The 20,382-nt window shown below is 35.8% G+C and overlaps 1 protein-coding gene across 1 annotated transcript in view; it reads left to right on the top strand.

Annotated features, from left to right (window-relative positions):
• The window catches only part of ZBBX (zinc finger B-box domain containing), a 91,403-nt gene that overhangs the window by 16,552 nt on the left and 54,469 nt on the right, over positions 1–20,382 (top strand). Inside the window, exons 6-8 of the mRNA XM_087861371.1 lie at positions 4,303–4,398; positions 13,172–13,327; positions 18,338–18,512. Coding sequence (XP_087717497.1) covers positions 4,303–4,398; positions 13,172–13,327; positions 18,338–18,512 — 427 coding nt within the window. The remainder of the gene's footprint in view (positions 1–4,302; positions 4,399–13,171; positions 13,328–18,337; positions 18,513–20,382) is intronic.

Raw genomic sequence — 20,382 nt, 5'->3', positions numbered from 1 at the left:
TATTATTTGATACAGTATTCCTCTTTTGTGACTCTTCGCTTGGCTTCCTCTAGGACATGATTCTCTCTTGGTTTCATTTTACTTTGCTAGCTGTCCCTTCTCAGCCTTTGTTGGTTTTCTGTATTCTAGACCCCTGAATGTTCGAGTGCTCCAGGGCTTAGCCCTTAACTCTCTTCCCTAGTCCACTTACTTACTCTTGATGGGTAATTTCATCTACTCTCTTGGCTTTAAAGACCATCTCTACATGGATGGTTCCCAAATTTACATCTCTTTCTCATCTCCTACCCCTGAAATTTTCCAACTCAGACTGCCTACTCAACACCTCTACTTGGATGTCTAACAGTAATCACTAACTTAACATGTTCAAAATTGAACCTTTAGTATCTCTTCAATATATTTTCTCCCTCACACATTCTCCTCGGAATAAGGGTTGATTCAAATGTTCCCTGCCCTGGCAGCCCTTTGTAAATGAGCAACAGCTGAGTAGCCCTGAATTTTGTGGAACTGCCCCTGCAACCACATTGCATTTATTACCCTTTAATATATATTTATGTGTTTATTTTCTACCTACCTATGTCAAGTTCATGAGAGTAAGGATTTAGTTTTGTTCACTGTCGTTTGCCCACCACCTGGAATTATGCCTGCAATTTAGTAGGCACTTAGCAAATATTTGTTGAATGAATCCATTTTTTTCTGTAATAAAGACTTCAGATATATCTTCCTTTCAGTTAGTATTAAAAGTACTCCAATATCTGATGTAATTTGAAATATTACACATACTTCAGAAGCAGTTTCCCCCAAAAGAATTTAATGATTATATCTAATATTTATATATATATAAATATTTAATATATTTAATTTATAATATATTTATTATAATTATTATATTAATATTAATTAATTAATATATTTTATATATTATATTATATATTAATTAATATATATTAATTAATATAATTATTATATATTTATATATTATATATAATATATATAATATAGTATATATATTATATATATATTATATTATATATATTATATATAGTAATATAATTATTATTATATAAAAATATAATATATTTATAATATATTTAATTTATATATAAATATAAATATTTATATATATAATATTTAATGATCATATCTAATATCTAATATATCTAATATTATATCTAATATTATATCTAATATCTAATATTATATCTAATACTATAATGATATTTGTTATAGTTTCAGAGAATTTGGCCATCATCATTTCTGATTTGAGATTCTATTACTATCCTATTTCCATGGCAGTTTTAGCTGGTCAAAGAGAGTTAGAATTCTGTTAAGTCAAATAAAGTGCTAATAGCAATATTAAATATAAAATCTTGGCTCTTGGTACAATGCTCTTACTATTACATCATGCTGTTTTCTTATCTTATTTGATGTAGTGATGGACAAAAATTTAAGAAATCTTCACAAATTTACCTATCCATAAATGTTTAAAAAATACAAACGATGTTAATATTCCTGAAGTTGGAAGTATGAAAGCTAAAAGAAACTTACTGGCTGAATTGAATTGCGGGGGTCCACCGTCCATCATCTGAACAAAGTATTTATGTAGGAGCTGTCAATGTTTCTTGTGAATCCTGTTCTGTGTTGAGCACTGTTTAAAGGCCATGGAATTTGAACAATATGGCATGTAGGTAGGAAAACCTGACCTGGAAATAAAGGATGCGTTTTTCCAAAGAGAAGGAAAAGCAAGAAGAGGACATCCCAGACTAAGATAAATGGCACATGCCTTGTCTGGAAAGCGGACAAGAGTGATGATGTGTGCAGTGATTAAAAGTCTGATTTGCCTTAAAACTGTTACGAGTAGAAGCCAGGATTTAGACCCTACACATTCTTAAACAATTTTGCTTGGATTTTAAGAAAGTATGTTGTTCGATTTGAAATGAAAGTAATGTCCCATGATATTTGTCAAGCATCACAATAAGTTATTTAAAAATTCAAGTTAGGCACATCTAATGAAATAATGGTTAATGCATATGAAATAGTTAGCATTGTGCCTGGCACATGGAAAGGAGACAGTAAATTATGTTTTTTGTTGTTGGCACATTTTCATATCTCCTGATGCATTCACATACATTGATGGTAAAAATAAAACCCCAGACCTCCACATTTCTTATTTTTAAAAGAAATTCCAGTAGCTTTAGGCTGTTTGTGCATGGCAAAAGTGAAATGGATCGTTAAAAATTACATATTAATTTGGCAAATGTAGATAATTTAATTAAACTCAAAGGGATTCTAAAGGCTTAGCACAACTGATCTAGGCTTGATCAAATTAAAAAGATATTTGCTAAAACTGCACTTGGGTATTCCATCATTGAACAAGCATCTGTGGTGGAATGGAGTCCTTATCTACGTTTTTAGTATGTTTCTGCCAGTTATACAAACTGCCTAAAAAGATTTTCCAGTTTGTGGTTATTTTAACTCAATTTAAATCCAAATATGCTTGTATAACAAAATATATAAGCTTACTCTGCAATTCCAGCTTTGATCTTCCAGTCTACAACATCTGTTTGGCTACTTTCATTAAAAATCTGTTGTTAACAAATACTTGGCTTAGAATTTGATGTTCAAACTGATTTTCAGTCTTCTATATTACATTGTAAAGACAGTGCCAAATATGTCTGAGAAATTTATTAAAATATTAACAGATATGTTAAATAAAAATTATGCAGAATACATTTTGAAATATACCTTAATACAATAGTAACACCATTTATGTATGTGAAATTATAGCTTTATATTTGATTTTGCACTTAAAAATTATGGATCTAGATAATGTTTTAATCATCATTTCTGTAAGAGACTGTTGTTCTTGAAACATGAGTTGAAAGGATGTTAGGACTAGTTCTGGTATTAGGGACAGGGTTTATTTTTCTTTCACTTAAATAAAAAATCCAGTTCTGAATAGCTAATCACTTTTGAAAAAAATACATTTGGATTTTGATAAATATCTCCCATGTAGTCATTTGACAAATTGGGTTTTATTTTATTGCAGATTTTATCAAGGTTTTTCAATAAATGATTAGTGCTTTGATTAATGGTCAATGCGATTTTTAGTAATTTGGGTCATGGGCGAGAGCTTGAGTTTTTTTTTTTTTAATGTTTTTTTATTATATTATGTTAGTCACCATACAGTACATCCCTGGTTTCTTGAGAGCTTGTGTTTTGAGCCAGACTGTGGGATTAAAATCCTGGCTCCATTAGCTGTGTGACTGGGCATATTCCCAATCATTATATTCCTTTGTTACTTCCTCTTCACAATGGAGATACAATAATCATGTTAATCTTATAGGGTTGTTGTGAGGATTCAGTGATGAAACATATGAAGCCCTTAGAACAGTAAGTGTTTGGTAAATGTGTGGCTATGCATCAAACACATATATCTAAAAGCTACTTGCAGCCACTATATTTATTTTGATATGAGAGTAATTAAAGTTTGCAAGTTAATTTTTCAGGTCAAATTGTTCTAGTTTCCTTGGGCTTCTCAATTCTGATGACATCTAGGCATGCAAATGGAGAAATAAAGATGAGAACGCTGACTTCTTTATGCAAATGTTTTCTCAAAGTCATATTATTAAAGATTGTGACATTTTTTTACTATTTTCTGATTTATTGTCTACATTCCAATTCACCAATTATTTCATTAGAGTTGTTTACAGATATTTTTATTTCTAACCCAGGCTCACACATTGCATTTGGCTTTCATGCCTCTCTAGGGTTTTTAAATTTGGAACACTTCCCCAGCCTTTCTTTGTCTTTCACGACTTTGACATTTGACACAGCTTGGGTGTCTCTGAAGTTTTCTCATTATTAGGTTCTGATTATGCACTTTGGCCAGAATATCCCAGAAGTGATATCGTGTCCTTCTCAGTGCACCTTATCATGAGGTGTACATTGTGGGCTGATTTCATTATTGATGATACAAACATCAGTCATTTGTTAAGGTGATGTCCATTGGATCTTTCCACTGTTAACTTACCATTTTTTTCCTTTTGTAGTTAATAAGTACTTTTGTGGGAGAATTTTGGGTTTATTCAAATATTCTTTTTTTTAAATGTTTTTTTATTATATTATGTTAGTCACCAAACCATCCCTGGTTTCTGATGTAAAGTTCGATGATTCATTAGTTGCGTATAACACCCAGTGCACCATGAAATACATGCCCTCCTTACTACCCATCACCGGTCTATCCCATTCCCCCACCCCCTCCCCTCTGAAAAAGATTGTGTGATATTTTAATATCTTTTTAAGGTGTGCCTTGAATGTGGAGAAGATTATTGTTTGGGTTGCTTTGATAAAATTCACCAGAAGGGGGCACTGAAGCTCCATAGAACAACTCATTTACAGGTACGACTTTTTAAAATGCTTTACTCGAAACGTATTTATAAAATGTTTCAAAACAAAGACATTTAAAACATGCTTAATTATCTAGAATTTAGGATGACTTATATTAATTTCTAAAATTCTATTTTGTACAGTCTTTACATATATATTAAAAATATTTTGCTAAGTGCTAATCTGGGTTCTAGTTTGCTATTTAAACTGTGTTTTTAATATAGTTCGAGACATTAGCTTGATTAGAGTTTTTAGATCACGCATTTTATCTGTGAACTTGACATTTAAAAATTAGACAGTATTTTTATCTATTGTGGTTTCAAATGAACACATAGTTTAAGTATTTGTTTTAATGTTTTTTTATTATGTTAGTAACCATACAGTACATCCCTGGTTTCTGATGCAAAGTTCGATGATTCATTAGTTGCATATAACAGCCAGTGCACCATGCAGTACATGCCCTCCTTACTACCCATCACCAGTCTATCGCATTCCCCCACACCCCTCCCCTCTGAAGCCCTCAGTTTGTTTCTCAGAGTCCATAGTCTCTCATGCTTCATTCCCCCTTCTGATTACCCCCCCTTTCTTTATCCCTTTCTTCCCCTACCGATCTTCCTAGTTCTTATGTTCCATAGATGAGAGAAACCATATGATAATTGTCTTTCTCTGCTTGACTTATTTCACTTAGCATTATCTCCTCCAGTGCCGTCCATGTTGCAGCAAATGTTGAGAACTCATTCTTTCTGATAGCTGAGTAATATTCCATTGTATATATGGACCACAACTTCTTAATCTAGTCATCTGTTGCAGGGCATCTCGGTTCCTTCCACGATTTAGCTATTGTGGACAATGCTGCTATGAACATTGGGGTGCATATGGCCCTTCCCTTCACTATGCCTGTATCTTTGGGGTAAATACCCAGTATTGCAATGGCTGGGTCATAGGGTAGCTCAATTTTTAACTTTTTAAGGGACCTCCACACTGTTTTCCAGAGTGGCTGCACCAACCTGCATTCCCACCAACAATGTAGGAGGGATCCCCTTTCTCCAAATCCTCTCCAGCAATTGCTGTTTCCTGCCTTCTCTACTTTTGCCACTCTAGCTGGTGTAAGGTGGTATCTTAGTGTGGTTTTGATTTGAATTTCCCTGATGGCTAATGATTTTGAACCTTTTTTCATGTGTTTGTTAGCCATTTGTATGTCTTCATTGGAGAAGTGTCTGTTCTTATCTTCTGCCCACTTTATGATTTGTTTATTTGTTTCTTGCATATTGAGTTTGAGAAGTTCTTTGTAGATCTTGGATACCAGTCTTTTATCTGTAGCATCATTTGCAAATGTATTCTCCCATTCCGTGGGCTGCCTCCTAGTTTAATTGATTGTATCCATGGCTGTGAAGAAGCTTTTTATTTTGATGAAGTCCCACATGTTCATTTTATCTTTTGTTTCTCTTGCCTTTGGAGATGTGTCATGAAAAAGGTTGCTTTGGCTGATGCTGTAGAGGTTGTTGCCTATGTTCTCCTCTAGGATTTTGATGGATTCCTGTCCCCATCGAGGTCTTTCAACCATTTAGAGTTTATCTTTGTGTACGGTGTGAGAGAGTGGTCAAGTTTCATTCTTTTGCATTTAGCTGTCCAATTTTCCCAGCACAATTTATTGAAGAGATTGTCTTTTTTCCACCGGATGTTTTTTCCTGCTTTATCAAAAATTAGTTGCCCAAAGAGCCGAGGGTCCATTTCTGGGTTCTCTATTCTGTTCCGTTGGTCTATGTGTCTATTTTTGTGCCAGTACCATGCTGTCTTTGTGATCACAGCTTTGTAGTACAGCTTGAAATCCGGCATTGTGATGCCCCCAGCTTTGTCTTTCTTTTTCAACAATTCCTTAGCGATTCAGGGCCTTTTCTGGTTCCATACAAATTTAAGGACTCTTTGTTCCAGTTCTTTGAAATATGTCCTCGGTATTTTGATCGGGATAGCATTGAAAGTGTAGATTGCTCCGGGTAGCATGGACATTTTAACTATGTAAATTCTTCCAATCCATGAGCATGGGATATTTTTCCATCTTTTTGTGTCTTCCTCAAAGTTTTTCGTGAGTGATTTGTAGTTTCTAGAATATAGGTCCTTTACGACTCTGGTTAAGTTAATTCCAAGGTAACGTATGGTTTTTGGTGCTATTGTAAATGGGATGGAGTCCCTAATTTCTCTTTCTTCAGTCTCATTATTCGTATATAGAAATGCAACTGATTTCTGAGCATTGATTTTGTATCCCGCCACATAACTGAATTGCTGTATAACTTCTAATAGTTTGGGAGTGGCTTCTTTTGGATATTCCATATAGAGTATCATGTCATCTGCGAAGAGAGACAGTTTGACTTCTTCTTTGCCGATGTGGATACCTTTTATCCCTTTTTGTTGTCTGATTGCTGTTGCAAGGACTTCTAGTACTATGTTGAATAATAGTGGTGAGAGTGGGCATCCTTGTCGTGTTCCTGATCTTAAGGGAAAGGCTTCCAGCTTTTCCCCATTGAGTATAATATTAGCTGTAGGCTTTCATAGATGGCTTTTATGAGATTGAGAAAAGTACCCTCTATTCCTACACTCTGAAGGGTTTTAATCAGAAAAGGATGCTGTATTTTGTCAAATGCTTTTTCTGCATCAATTGAGAGGATCATATGGTTCCTGAGTCTTTTCTTGTTGATATGATGTATCACGCTGATCGATTTGCAAATGTTGAACCACGCTTGCATCCCAGTGATGAATCCCACTTGGTCATGATGGATAATCCTTTTAATGTACTGTTGGATTCTATTAGCAAGGATCTTGTTGAGGATTTTGGCGTCGATATTCATTAGGGAAATCGGTCTGTAAATCTCCTTTTTGCTGGGGTCTTTGCCTGGTTTGGGGATCAAGGTAATATTGGCCTCATAGAATGAGTTTGGTAGCTTTCCTTCTGTTTCTATTTTTTGAAATAGCTTTAGTAGAATAAGTATTATTTCTTCTTTGAATGTTTGGTAGAATACCCCAGGAAAACTGTCCGGGCCTGGAGTTTTGTTTTTTGGAAGGTTTTTTTTAATCACTGTTTCAATCTCTTCATAATTAATTGGGCTGTGTAAAAAATCAATTTCTTCTTGTTTCAGTCTTGGTAGTTTATAAGTTTCCAGGAAGTCCTCCATCTCTTCCAGATTGCTTAATTTATTGGCATAAAGCTGTTGATAAAAGTTTCTAATAATCCTTCCAATTTCATTGGTGTTGGTTGTGACCTCTACCTTTTCATTCATAATTTCATTAATTTGGGTCCTTTCTCTATTCTTTTGGATAAGTCTTGCCAGTGGTCTGTCAATTTTATTTACTCTTTCAAAGAACCAGCTTCTAGTTCTGTTGATCTGCTCTACTGTACTCCTGGTTTCTAATTCATTGATTTCCGCTCTAATCTTGGTCAACTGCTTTCTCGTGTGTGGATTAGGCCTGTTCCTCTGTTGCTGTCCCAGCTTCTTGAGGTGAGAATATAAAAACTGCATTTTAGATTTTTCTATTCTTTGAGTGAGGCTTGGATGGCTATGTATTTCCCTCTTAGGACTGCCTTTGCAGTATCCTATAGGTTTTGGACCGTTGTGTTGTCATTCTCCTTGGTGTCTCCATAAATTGTTTAGATTGATTTTTGATTTTCTGGTTTATTGAGTCATTCCTGAGCAGGATGGTTCTTAGTCTCCACGTGTTTGAGTATCTTCCAAATTTTTCCTTGTGGTTGAGTTCCAATTTCAAAGCGTTGTGGTCTGAGAATATGCAGGAATAATTTCAGTCTTTTGGTATCGGTTGAGACCTTTTTTGTGTCCCAGAACATAGTCTATTCTTGAGAATGTTCCATGGGCATTAGAATAGAATGAGTATTCTTTGGTTCTGGGGTGTAGTGTTCTATACATATCTATGAGGTCCAACTCGTCGAGTATGGCATTCAAAGCTTTTGTTTCTTTGTCGATTTTCTGCTCCGGTGCTCTGTCTATTTCTGATAGTGGAGTGTTGAGGTCCCCTACTATTAATGTATTTTCATCTATATGTCTCTTTATTGTGGTTAAGAGTTGGCTTGTGTATCTTGCTGCTCTCCTGTTGGGGCATATATACTTATAATTGTCATATCCACTTGTTGGATACATCCTTTAAAAATAATATAGTTCCCTTCTGTATCTCTAACTATAGTCTTTAGTTTCAAATCCAATCTGTCTGATATGAGAATTGCTACCCCAGCTTTCTTTTGAGGTCCATTGGCATGAAAGATGGTAATCCATGCCTTTACTTTCAGTCTGAATGTATCTTTAGGTTCAAAATTAGCCTCTTGTAGACAGCACATGGATGGGTCATGTCTTTTTATCCAATCTGCAACCCCGTGGTGCTTTATGGGAGCATTTAGGCCATTTACATTGAGACTGATTATTGAGAGAGATTATTTTAATGATGCCATGTTGCCTGTAACGTCTTTGTTTCTATAGATTGTAAATTTCTGTTCTGTATCACTCTTGGGGCCTTTTTACCTTTATGGAACCCCCTTAATACCTCCTGTAAGTCTGGTTCGTGGTTACAAAATTGGTCAATGACTGGCGATTCTGGAAGGTCTTTATTTCTCCATCAATTCTGAATGACAGCCTTGCTGGATAAAGGATCCTTGGCTGCATGTTTTTCTCTGAAAGAGCTTTAAAAATGCCCCCCCCCATCCCTTTCTCTCATTCCAGGTCTGTGTAGACAGGTCTGACATAATTATGATACCTTTGCCTTGGTCCGTGAGAAATTTCTTTGTCCTGGCCGCTTTCAATACTGTATCCTTGGATCTAATATTTGCGAAATGAACTATGACGTGACGTGGCGTAGGTTTCTCGTGGTTGAGCTTGGGAGGGGCCCTCTCTGCCTCTTGGACACGAATGCTTGTTGCCTTTGCTATATTAGGGAAGTTTTCAGCTACAATTGGTTCCAATATCTCTTCTAGACCTCTGTTTTTCTCCACCCCCTCGGGATGCCGATGATTCTGACATTGGAATGTTTCATTGAGTTCGTAATCTCCCGTAACCTACATTCTTGAGATTGGATTTTTTTGAGCCAAGTTTCTATTTTAGCTTTCTCTTGTACTAACCCATCCTCCAGTTCGCCAATATGTTCTTCTGCCTCATTCACCCTGGCCGTCAGAGCCTCTAGTTTTGACTGTGTTTGATTCATAGAATTTTTAATTTCTGCCAGTTTCGCTCTCATTTCCACCCTTAGAGATTCTATATTCTCATTAACATTTCCGTTAATACTTTTGTCAAGTCTACACATCATCTTGACCATTGTTACTCTGAACTCCATTTCTGATAATTTGATTATATCCATATCCATTAGTTCTGTGGCAGAGGCCACAGACTCATCGTCTTTTCTTTGCTGGGGGGGGATTTCTCCTTCTTGTCATTCTGATGAGGGGAGGTTGCGGGATTGTCCAGAGCCCAAATTATTGACCAGGACCCATGCAGTGCGCACTTGTTTTATAGGGACCTTAGGGATGTGGGCTTCTTTCTTTTTCAACCTGCCTTCTGGGGGAGGGTCCTGCCGCTCTGATACTCAGGCAACCCTGTTTGGGTAGAGTCTCCATGTCCTGCGAGGGGGGATGGGGATGGGCACACTGTGAGCTGGTATTTCCAGGCTTTTGTTCTCTGGCGGCTTTCCCTGGCAGTTTGCTGTGCCTCTTCTGAGAGTCAGAGCAGCAGTGGCCGAATCCCAGCCTGTCTCAGAGCAGAGGGATCGCAGACCACTCTCCACTGATGTTCTGGCCACTTTAACTCTGTTTCTGTTGGTGCTGCTCAACCCTGCAGCGTCCTGGGATGTGCGCCCCACACCCGGCGTCGCAGCCCTCACTTCCAGGGCTGGCGCGTCTCTGTCATTTGTGTTTCTAACACTGCCAGCTGCCAGCCACCCCCGTGCACTCTGGAGCTCCCAGTCAGTCTGGTTCCAGTGAGCGCACCGGAGCTCTGTCAGTCTGGTGGCATGCATTCCCCGGCTCTCGGTCTCAGTCTGCTCTCTCGCGGGTGCTGGTCCGCGAGTCCGCCTGCTCCCCTGTGCAGGTGCCTACTTCTTCCCGGCGCCTGAATGCGGTGGCTCCCTCCCCCTTCCATTTATCTTCCGATATCTGTGCGCGGTTTCATGGCTCCCTGCTTCGTACCTCTATACTCATTGCTGGAGATGTTCATTTGTAGAGATCCAGATATATCTTCCTGCATCTAAGGCTGATTCCGTGGATGTTCAGGATAGTCTCGTACCTATTCAGCTCGACTCAGGGGACCAGCTGAAAAAGGGGTCCCCTACTCCTCTGGCATCTTAACTCCACTCCCCGAAAGATCTTGGTTCTAACTCAAGTTGCAATATTTTGTACCATTTGGCTTTCATCTAAGCTTTATGAGCTTGAGTTTCCTTGTCTATGTAATGGGGATCATAATATCTGTCCAAGAATAAGAAAAATGTATATACACTCTTACGACTGAGAAAAGTAATTTTTTTAATTAAAAACAAATTTTTTAGCGGCGCCTGGGTGGCACAGTGGTTGGGCGTCTGCCTCCGGCTCAGGGCATGATCCTGGCATTATGGGATCGAGCCCCACATCAGGCTCCTCTGCTGTGAGCCTGCTTCTTCCTCTCCCACTCCCCCTGCTTGTGTTCCCTCTCTCGCTGGCTGTCTGTCTCTCTGTCAAAAAAAAAAAATTTTTTTAAGAAATGTAATATTTAAATGTAAGATATTCTAGGAAAGAAAATTCCCATTTATTGGCATTTTGTTTATACCAAATTAATAGAATTTTAAGATATTCATTTATAGCATTTCACTTTATTAATTATCCATGATGTTTATCTTACATTTTAGCAGTAAATGTAGAAATGAAATCATTTTTGTGTGTGTGCCATTTCAGAGTCTCTTAATATGCTACCTAAAAATGTTATAACCATCAATTGGAACATTGATAGCAGGATCCATTTTAGCACAGGAATAACCTTTGTTTTGTGTTATGTAAATAAACATGTATTTGAAAAATAATTCTACCTTCATAATTTTATGTAAAATTAATACTGTTGTTTTTACTACTTTTATGAATGTGTAAAATGAAAACTAGACCTCCTAACAACTTTTGAAATCAATAGATCTCTAGTCTAGGGAATTTAAAATCAGGTTTATATTGGATTACTCTGTTTAAAAAATATTTTTTTGGTAAAGCATTACCATTGGCTTGAATTTCTTTGAAAAATAAGTATTATATAGGTCTATATAGGCTTTTTGATGATCACTAGGAAAATTTAGAGCAGCTATATCACTGATATCTGTGCCTACATATATGTATATTTAAATGTGCATAGATGACATTAGTCATTTTTCATAGGTAATTCATTAATTCAGCATGAAATAACACTAATTAATTTGATCTTCAGTGGTTTATTCCAGAATGAGATTGCAGTGACTCTTCACTTGATCTTAGCCAAAAGGCCGAGAAGCGATAGAGATTGCAGTGACTCTTAACAGATCTATAAAAGGTCGTAACTGGGAAGTTTCAATGTAATCTTAGTTATTTAAATAGGTAACTAGATGAAAATTTAAAAATAGGAATATTTCCATGGGAAAGTACAAAATAATTATTTCTAACCCCTGCTGAAGTTTTTCTCTGTCTTGAGGACATTTGCTAAAGGAGTACGACCTATTGCTTGTCTTTCTAATACCAGGTTTTCAGAGTCTCACCCTGTAGGTGGTTTGGTTCAAGCTCACATGGAGCCCAGAATCCTACAGAGTCCTAGGGCAGATCAGAGTAGTTGCTGGTGGGAGATCTTCCTCTCCCTCCACCACCACCTTATTTTTACCATATGTTATATGCCAGGCACTGTGGTAGCTGTAGAAAGATTTAAGACAAAATTTTTTCCTTCTGTGAACTTATATGGTATGATGGAATAGATAGACACCAAAAGGTGATGTACAATCAATATTGTAGGGCTACTAAAGATCTACTTTGGATATGAAGAGGTACAGAGGATGGGCACCTCACACAGCCAGAGCGAGGAGGGCAAAGAAAGGTTCCTAGACCTGTGGGAGGAATTTGGGATGACTCTAGAAGGAGAAGTAGGAGTCTGCCAGGCAAAGAAGATGGTAGAGGAGGGAAGGCCTCCCTGGTAAGTGAAACTCATAAGCAAAGATACTAAATGAGGAACAGCTTGGACTTTACTAGGAACCTACAGGTAGAGGCACTTCCTGATGTTCATTTTTGAATAGTTAATACTTTCTAAAGATGTTTTATCACCAAGCCATACTCATTACTGCTTATTCAGGCTCCTACTGTATTAGTTATATTTACTTCTTTCTGTTGCACAAAAATAACACATCTGTCTATTTGGAGTTGACATGGTAGAAAGGCTATGAGTCATTAGAATTATACACACCTGGGGTTATTTCCCAGCTCTGCCACCCTCTCACCATGTGACCAGGCCTAAGTTACTTAAACATCAGAGCTTTCATTTCTTTATCCTTAAAACAGAGAGAAAAATAGTAATGCTTTAAAGTTGAAGATTAAATGATATGTTTTTAAGATACTTGGGATAGTATGAGACCAAACTAGCTGCTCAATAGATGGCAACTGCCACTATTATATTGGTTGATGTAAATGTCAATTTGTATTTTGAAATATTAAATGAAATGTATTGGATTTTAGTAATCACAGCATAATAAAAATAGGATTTAATGTATCTAAGTTACTTAGACTGACATAATTAGTCTTTTTAGTCCTATTTTGCTTCTTTTTTAACAGGCAAAATCTCAAATATTATCCAATGTATTGGATGTTGCCCATCGATTTATCAAGGAAGTCAATCCAGATGAACCCAAAGGGGAGAATCACTCTACAAAAGAGATTAGTAAAAGTCAGAATAAACCCAGGTTTCTTCTACAGGGGAGCAACTCTGGGGTAAGCTAAGGAAAACAGAGTAGATATTTTCTGTCATACATGATCATGGACACTGTCATTTACAGACTTAACTAGAGCTATAGAGTTTTGTAGATTATTTTATCACATTGTTGTTTAATATTTATTTATTTGTTTGTTTGTTTTATGACTTAAAAACATCTTGACTATAAAAATCCTTTTAAGGAGACTGGTTTGATTCTACTGAAGACTGTTTTTTTTAAATAAATGATTATTTGATCATGTTGCTTTCTGGACATTGCTACCATGTTAGGAAATGAATGAGTATTTGGGAGAAACATGAAAAAAAAATAACACAATGTAATATAACAATTTTATTTTAGTCAGGATTTCAGAGAGGCTCTGCCAAGTTGTTAGGTTTTTTTGGTTTTTTGTTTTTTTAGGTGACAGGCAATTTTATAGTTATTTAAAATTGAATTTACACCAAATTCTGGTCGTTATTCAGATTAACTATGGAACCCATGATGTGCTAGATAAGCTTTCATCAGCTCATGATTATTTTGTAATAGACTTGTTATATTGATTCTTTAGCAAAAAAACAAGCTTCCTCAAATTTTGATCTATGTAATAATCCTCATTCCTTTATTTTTATTTTTTTAATTTTTTTTAATAATGGTTCTTAGTCTCCAAGTGTTTGAGTTTCTTCCAAATTTTTCCTTGTGGTTGAGTTCCAATTTCAGAGCGTTGTGGTCTGAGAATATGCAGGGGATAATTTCAATCTTTTGGTATTGGTTGAGACCTGTTTTGTGTCCCAGAACATAGTCTATTCTTGAGAATGTTCCATGGGCATTAGAATAGAATGAGTATTCTTTGGTTCTGGGGTGTAGTGTTCTATACATATCTATGAGGTCCAACTCGTCGAGTATGGCATTCAAAGCCTTTGATTCTTTGCTTAGTATTTGCAAGGTGTTCTGTCTATTTCTGATAGTGGGGTGTTGAGGTTCCCTACTATTAATGTATTTTTATCTATATGTCTCTTTATTGTGGTTAAGAGTTGGCTTGTGTATCTTGCTGCTCCCCTGTTGGGGGCATATATATTTATAATTGTCATATCCACTTGTTGGATACATCCTTTAAGAATAATATAGTGCCCTTCTGCGTCTCTAACTATAGTCTTTAGTTTAAAATCCAATCTATCTGCTAGGAGAATTGCTACCCCAGCTTTCTTTTGAGGTCCATTTGCGTGAAAGATGGTATTCCTTCCCTTTACTTTCAGTCTGAATGTATCTTTGGGTTCAAAATGAGTCTCTTGTAGACAGCAAAAAGCAATATGTTGTTTATTTTATTATTTTTTTATTTGTTTCCAGTTTAAAAGGAACACATTTTAATCAAAATGACACATGAAACTGAAAACAAATTTGAGAAAGGCACATGAAGAAAATGCTAACAAAACTGAAGTCAGGTGTAACAATAGTAACACCAAGCAAAAGAAAGCAAAAGACAAAAATCAAAAGGGACAAGAGGAATATTTCATATTGGTATAACCCACCAGGAGGATATACAAATTATTGAACTATTGTACCAATTAGTTGATTAATTATACCAATTATTAGATTAGTCATAAAAACATAACTCTGAAGTAAATGAAATAAATATGGATAAGAAAACAAGAAGAGACTGGAAATCCACAACATTAATGGGAAACTTTGACACAACTTTCACTCAGAAACCCAGTGATAGATCAATTAGAAACATGAATACAAAGGAAGAGAATTGGTAGAACCCATGAGTTTGATACAACAGACATGTACATGCATATATCCAACAAGGAGAGAATTGGTATTTCTAAGCATATATGGGACATGCATAAAATTTGTGTAAGTTTACAAAAATCTCAACAAATTAGGAAAAAAAGAGAACATTAAGGCTATATACTCTGAACATATCAATACAATTGGAAATTAGTAATACTCTTGAATAAAAAAAAGTTTTGAGAATTTCTCCATAAAATCTTTTTCATACTATATTTTTATTTTTATTTTTTTAACTTTTTTTACTATTTATAAACATTTTTTTTATTTTACTGTTTTTCTATTATATTATGTTAGTCGCCATACAGTACATCCCTGGTTTGCGATGTAAAGCTCGATGCTTCCTGGTTGCGTATAACACCAAGTGCACCATGCAACACGTGTGCTCCTCACTACCCATCACCAGCCCATCCCATTCTCTCACCCCCCTCCCCTCTGAAGCCCGCAGTTTGTTTCTCAGAGTCCATAGTCTCTCATGCTTCATTCCCCCTTCTGATTACCCCCCCTTTCTTTATCCCTTTCTTCCCCTACCGATCTTCCTAGTTCTTATGTTCCATAGAGGAGAGAAATCATATGATAATTGTCTTTCTCTGCTTGACTTATTTCACTTAGCATTATATCCTCCAGTGCCATCCATGTTGCAGCAAATGTTGAGAACTCATTCCTTCTGATAGCTGAGGAATATTCCATTGTATATATGGACCACAACTTCTGAATCCAGTCATCTGTTGAAGGGCGTCTCGGTTCCTTCCATGATTTGGCTATTGTGGACAATGCTGCTATGAACATTGGGGTGCATATCGCCCTTCTCTTCACTATGTCTGTATCTTTGGGGTAAATACCCAGTATTGCAATGGCTGGGTCATAGGGTAGCTCAATTTTTAACTTTTTAAGGGACCTCCACACTGTTTTCCAGAGTGGCTGCACCAACCTGCATTCCCACCAACAATGTAGGAGGGATCCCCTTTCTCCACATCCTCTCCAACAATTGTTGTTTCTTGCCTTGTCTATTTTTGCCATTCTAACTGGCGTAAGGTGGTATCTCAGTGTGGTTTTGATTTGAATTTCCCTGATGGCTAATGATTTTGAACCTTTTTTCATGTGTCTGTTAGCCATTTGTATGTCTTCATTGGAAAAGTGTCTGTTCATATCTTCTGCCCATTTTTTGATTTGTTTATTTGTTTCTCGCGTATTGAGTTTGAGAAGTTCTTTGTAGATCTTGGATACCAGTCTTTTATCTGTAGCATCATTTGCAAATATATTCTCCCATTCTGTGGGATGCCTCTTAGTTTTTTTGACTGTTTCCTTGGCTGTGCAGAAGATTTTTATCTTGATGAAGTCCCACAAGTTCATTTTATCTTCTGTACATGAATAATGAGACTGAAGAAAGAGAAATCAGGGAATCCATCCCATTACAATAGCACCAAAAACCATACGTTACCTTGGAATTAACTTAACCAGAGATGTAAAGGATCTATATTCTAGAAACTATAAATCACTCTTGAAAGACATTGAAGAAGACACAAAAAGATGGAAAAATATTCCATGCTCATGGATCGGAAGCATTAACATAGTTAAAATGTCCATGCTACTCAGAGTAATCTACACTTTCAATGCTATCCCGATCAAAATACCGAGGACATTATTCAAAGAATTGGCACAAATAGTCCTTAAATTTGTATGGAACCAGAAAAGGCCCTGAATCACCAAGGAACTGTTGAAAAGGAAAAACAAAGCTGGGGGCATCACAATGCTGGATTTCAAGCTGTATTACAAAGCTGTGATCACAAAGACAGCATGGTACTGGCACAAAAATAGACACATGGACCAATGGAACAGAATAGAGAACCCAGAAATGGACCTTAGGCTCTTTGGGCAACTAATCTTTTATTTGTCTCTTGCACCATTTCTAATTGTTGATATGGTTTTAAAGAAATCAGGAATCAGAATATATTTGCAAATGATACTACAGATAAAAGACTGGTATCCAAGATCTATAAAGAACTTCTCAAACTCAATACACGAGAAACAGATAAACAAATCATAAAATGGGCAGAAGATATGAAGAGATACTTTTCCAATGAAGAAATACAAATGGCTAACAGACACATGAAAAAATGTTCAAAATCATTATCCATCAGGGAAATTCAAATGAAAACCATAGTAAGATGCCACCTTACACCAGTTAGAATGGCAAAAATAGACAAGGCAAGAAACAACAATTGTCGGAGAGGATGTGGAGAAAGGGGATCCCTCCTACATTGTTGGTGGGAATGCAAGTTGGGACAGCCACTCTGGAAAACAGTGTGGAGGTCCCTTAGAAAGTTAAAAATTGAGCTACCCTATGACCCAGCCATTGCAATACTGGGTATTTACCCCAAAGATACAGATATAGTGAAGAGAAGGGCCATATGCACTCCAGTGTTCATAGCAACATTGTCCACAATAGCTAACTCGTGGAAGGAACTGAGATGCCCTTCAACAGATGACTGGATTAAGAAGTTGTGGTCCATATATATAATGGAATATTATTCAGCCATTAAAAAGAATGATTTCTCAACATTTGCTGCAACATGGACGGCACTGGAGGATATAATGCTAATTGAAATAAGTCAAGCAGAGAAAGACAAGTATCATATGGTTTCTCTCATATGGAACATAAGAACTAGAAAGATCGGTAGGAGGAGAAAGTGGTAAAGAAAGGGGGGGGGGTAATCAGAAGGGGGAATGAAGCATAAGAGACTATGGACTCTGAGAAACAAACTGCGGGCTTCAGAGGGGAGGGCGGTGGGGGAATGGGATAGACCGGTGATAGGTAGTAAGGAGGGCACATATTGCATGGTGTACTGGGTGTTATATGCAGCTAATGAATCATCAAACTTTACATCAGAAACCAGGGATGTACTGTGTGGTGACTAACATAATGTAATAAAAAGATATTAAGAAAGAAAGAAAGAAAGAGAGAAAGAGAGAAAAAGAAAGAAAGAAAGAAAGAAAGAAAGAAAGAAAGAAAGAAAGAAAGAAAGAAAGAAAGAAAGAAAGAAAGAAAAGAAAGAAAGAAAGAAAAGAAAGAAAGAAAAAGAAATCAGGAAAACATATACATAAGTGCAACTTAAAAGCATTCCGTTTTTCAGTTAAAAAGTAGTGTATGATCCAAAATGCCTAATAATTAATGCTACCTGCATTTTAAGATATGAAAAATTTAGGAAAGCACACTTAGATGCACTTTTAATTGATTTAGGTAGAAGTTCCAACCACAAAAAAAGCAGAATGTTCGAATCCAAAAGATAGGCTCCTCTGTGAAGGGTCATTTGATGAAGAAGCTTCTGCCCAGTCCTTTCAGGAAGCTTTAAATCAATGGAGAACTGGACATCAAGATGACAATGAGAAACACAACTTACATGAAGCAAAAGCAGGTACAGCTATTTTTATAAAATGAATGTTATAAAATGAACCTGAATTTATTTTATCTCCATTCTCTGTGAATATAAATGCAATGTTCAAAAACTGTTAGCATTAGGATAACAGTCTGATGTAACTCCTCAAAAGAGCACTCACTGCACAACCAGGGGTAAGTGGTTTGATATTTATAGAGCCCTGACTTGAGCACTGGGGAGATTTGTGTTTGTTTCCTATGTAAACTCAGACTGTCAAATGAATGGAGAATTGGATGCTTTCAGCTTCCCCACTCCTGGCAGAAAGTGTCATCAGGACAACTGTTCCTTTATTGAACTGTATGTATACATAAAACAAGAGAATCTGTGATATAGAGAAGTAAAGAACTTTTTTGTATGTGTCTTGAAAAAATATAGTTCAAGGATGGCTATGAACTTAAGAAGGAGAATTGACTTATCTTTTTTTTTCCTGTCGAAAGGATATTTCTTATTTTTATTTTTTCTTGATGGTTTTTGCCCCCATATTCTAGACATTGCAGATTGGACGACTGAGGCGCATACTGTCTCAGCTTTACATTTCCCAGAATCTCTTGAGGAATATCATACTTTTAAAACTATTTGATTTATTAATTTTATTACTCAGAATCTTATAGCGACTCTCAATTGCTTTTCACTGAAAATAAAATGTTAGATAATGAATTTCAATCATGAATCTTTATTGTCAGCATCCAATTTTATTATTTTTACTTCATTTTTTTTCCAGCACAAGAACTTTCCTGATTATTCATTCTTCATAACAGTGTAATTCCTAATGTCAAGGTATTACATACCATCTTCCAATTAGAATTGGATTTTTTACCAAATAATATTGTTTGAAGTATTTTTCCCTACCCTTATTCATGCTACATCAGTTTCATTAATATTTCCAAGATTTTATTTATATACTCTCTTTGTAGCATGTATCTTAATGTAATTCTCATTGACTATGTTATTTTATGTGCTTTTTATTTGAACTTTCAAATTTTGATGTATTTTTTACTTTTCTACTCTGAAAGGGAAAAGTCTTCTATAAAAATACCTTTTTGATTGTTTACTTTGAAAGACATAGTGTTTAAAATAATAAAGGGACTGATTTGAAAAATCAGATAGGGTTAGAGAAGAAAAAAAATTGTTTTTCATAGTGTAGATAACTATATTATAATAATAATATAATGATTATTTTACATGATTTTGTTATAACAAAAAGTTAACCAAGAAGAAAATGAAAATAACCTAATTCAACCATCTAAAGATAAGCAATGTTAACATGTTGGTACATGTTTTTCAATAGACACAGTTGCACAAACACAGGCATAAATGGGGTGACACTATACATGCTATTTGTAACTGTTTTGCTTAGATTCTGTATGGACAGCTTTCCATATAAATACAGTTGTGTATCATCATTTGTAACTGTTGCATAATACTCTGTATGCCATGATTTACTTAATCAGAATTTTATTGATGGATATTTTGTTTCTAATTTTCAGTATGGTAAAATAAGTTATAATGACCATCTTAGCTATTTGTGTGCTTGTACAATTACCTTAAAATAAATTTTTAAATGTAGAAATGTTGTGTCAGTGGTTGCTGAAGAGAAATCATTAAGATGAGGACCTCTGTTGATATATGATATTTTTGACCCAGAGTATTTATATATATATATAAAAAACTCTGTGTGTACCATATATATATGTTTGCCAATATTTTTCTTTTCCTAACATATTAAGTTGATACAAAAGAACATTTACAAAATTTGTATAGATTCTGGAGAAAAAGCAGTAAGCACCTGTTCTCTTCTTTCCTCCTCTTTTTTTTTTTTAAGATTTTGTTTATTTAGTTGACAGAGGGA

Source organism: Ursus americanus, chromosome 4, assembly GCF_024610735.1.
Source record: "Ursus americanus isolate L20-20 chromosome 4, mUrsAme1.1.p, whole genome shotgun sequence".
NCBI lineage: Eukaryota > Metazoa > Chordata > Mammalia > Carnivora > Ursidae > Ursus > Ursus americanus.
The sequence above is the reverse complement of the archived record's forward strand: the minus strand, read 5'-3'. Positions and strand labels throughout refer to the sequence as shown.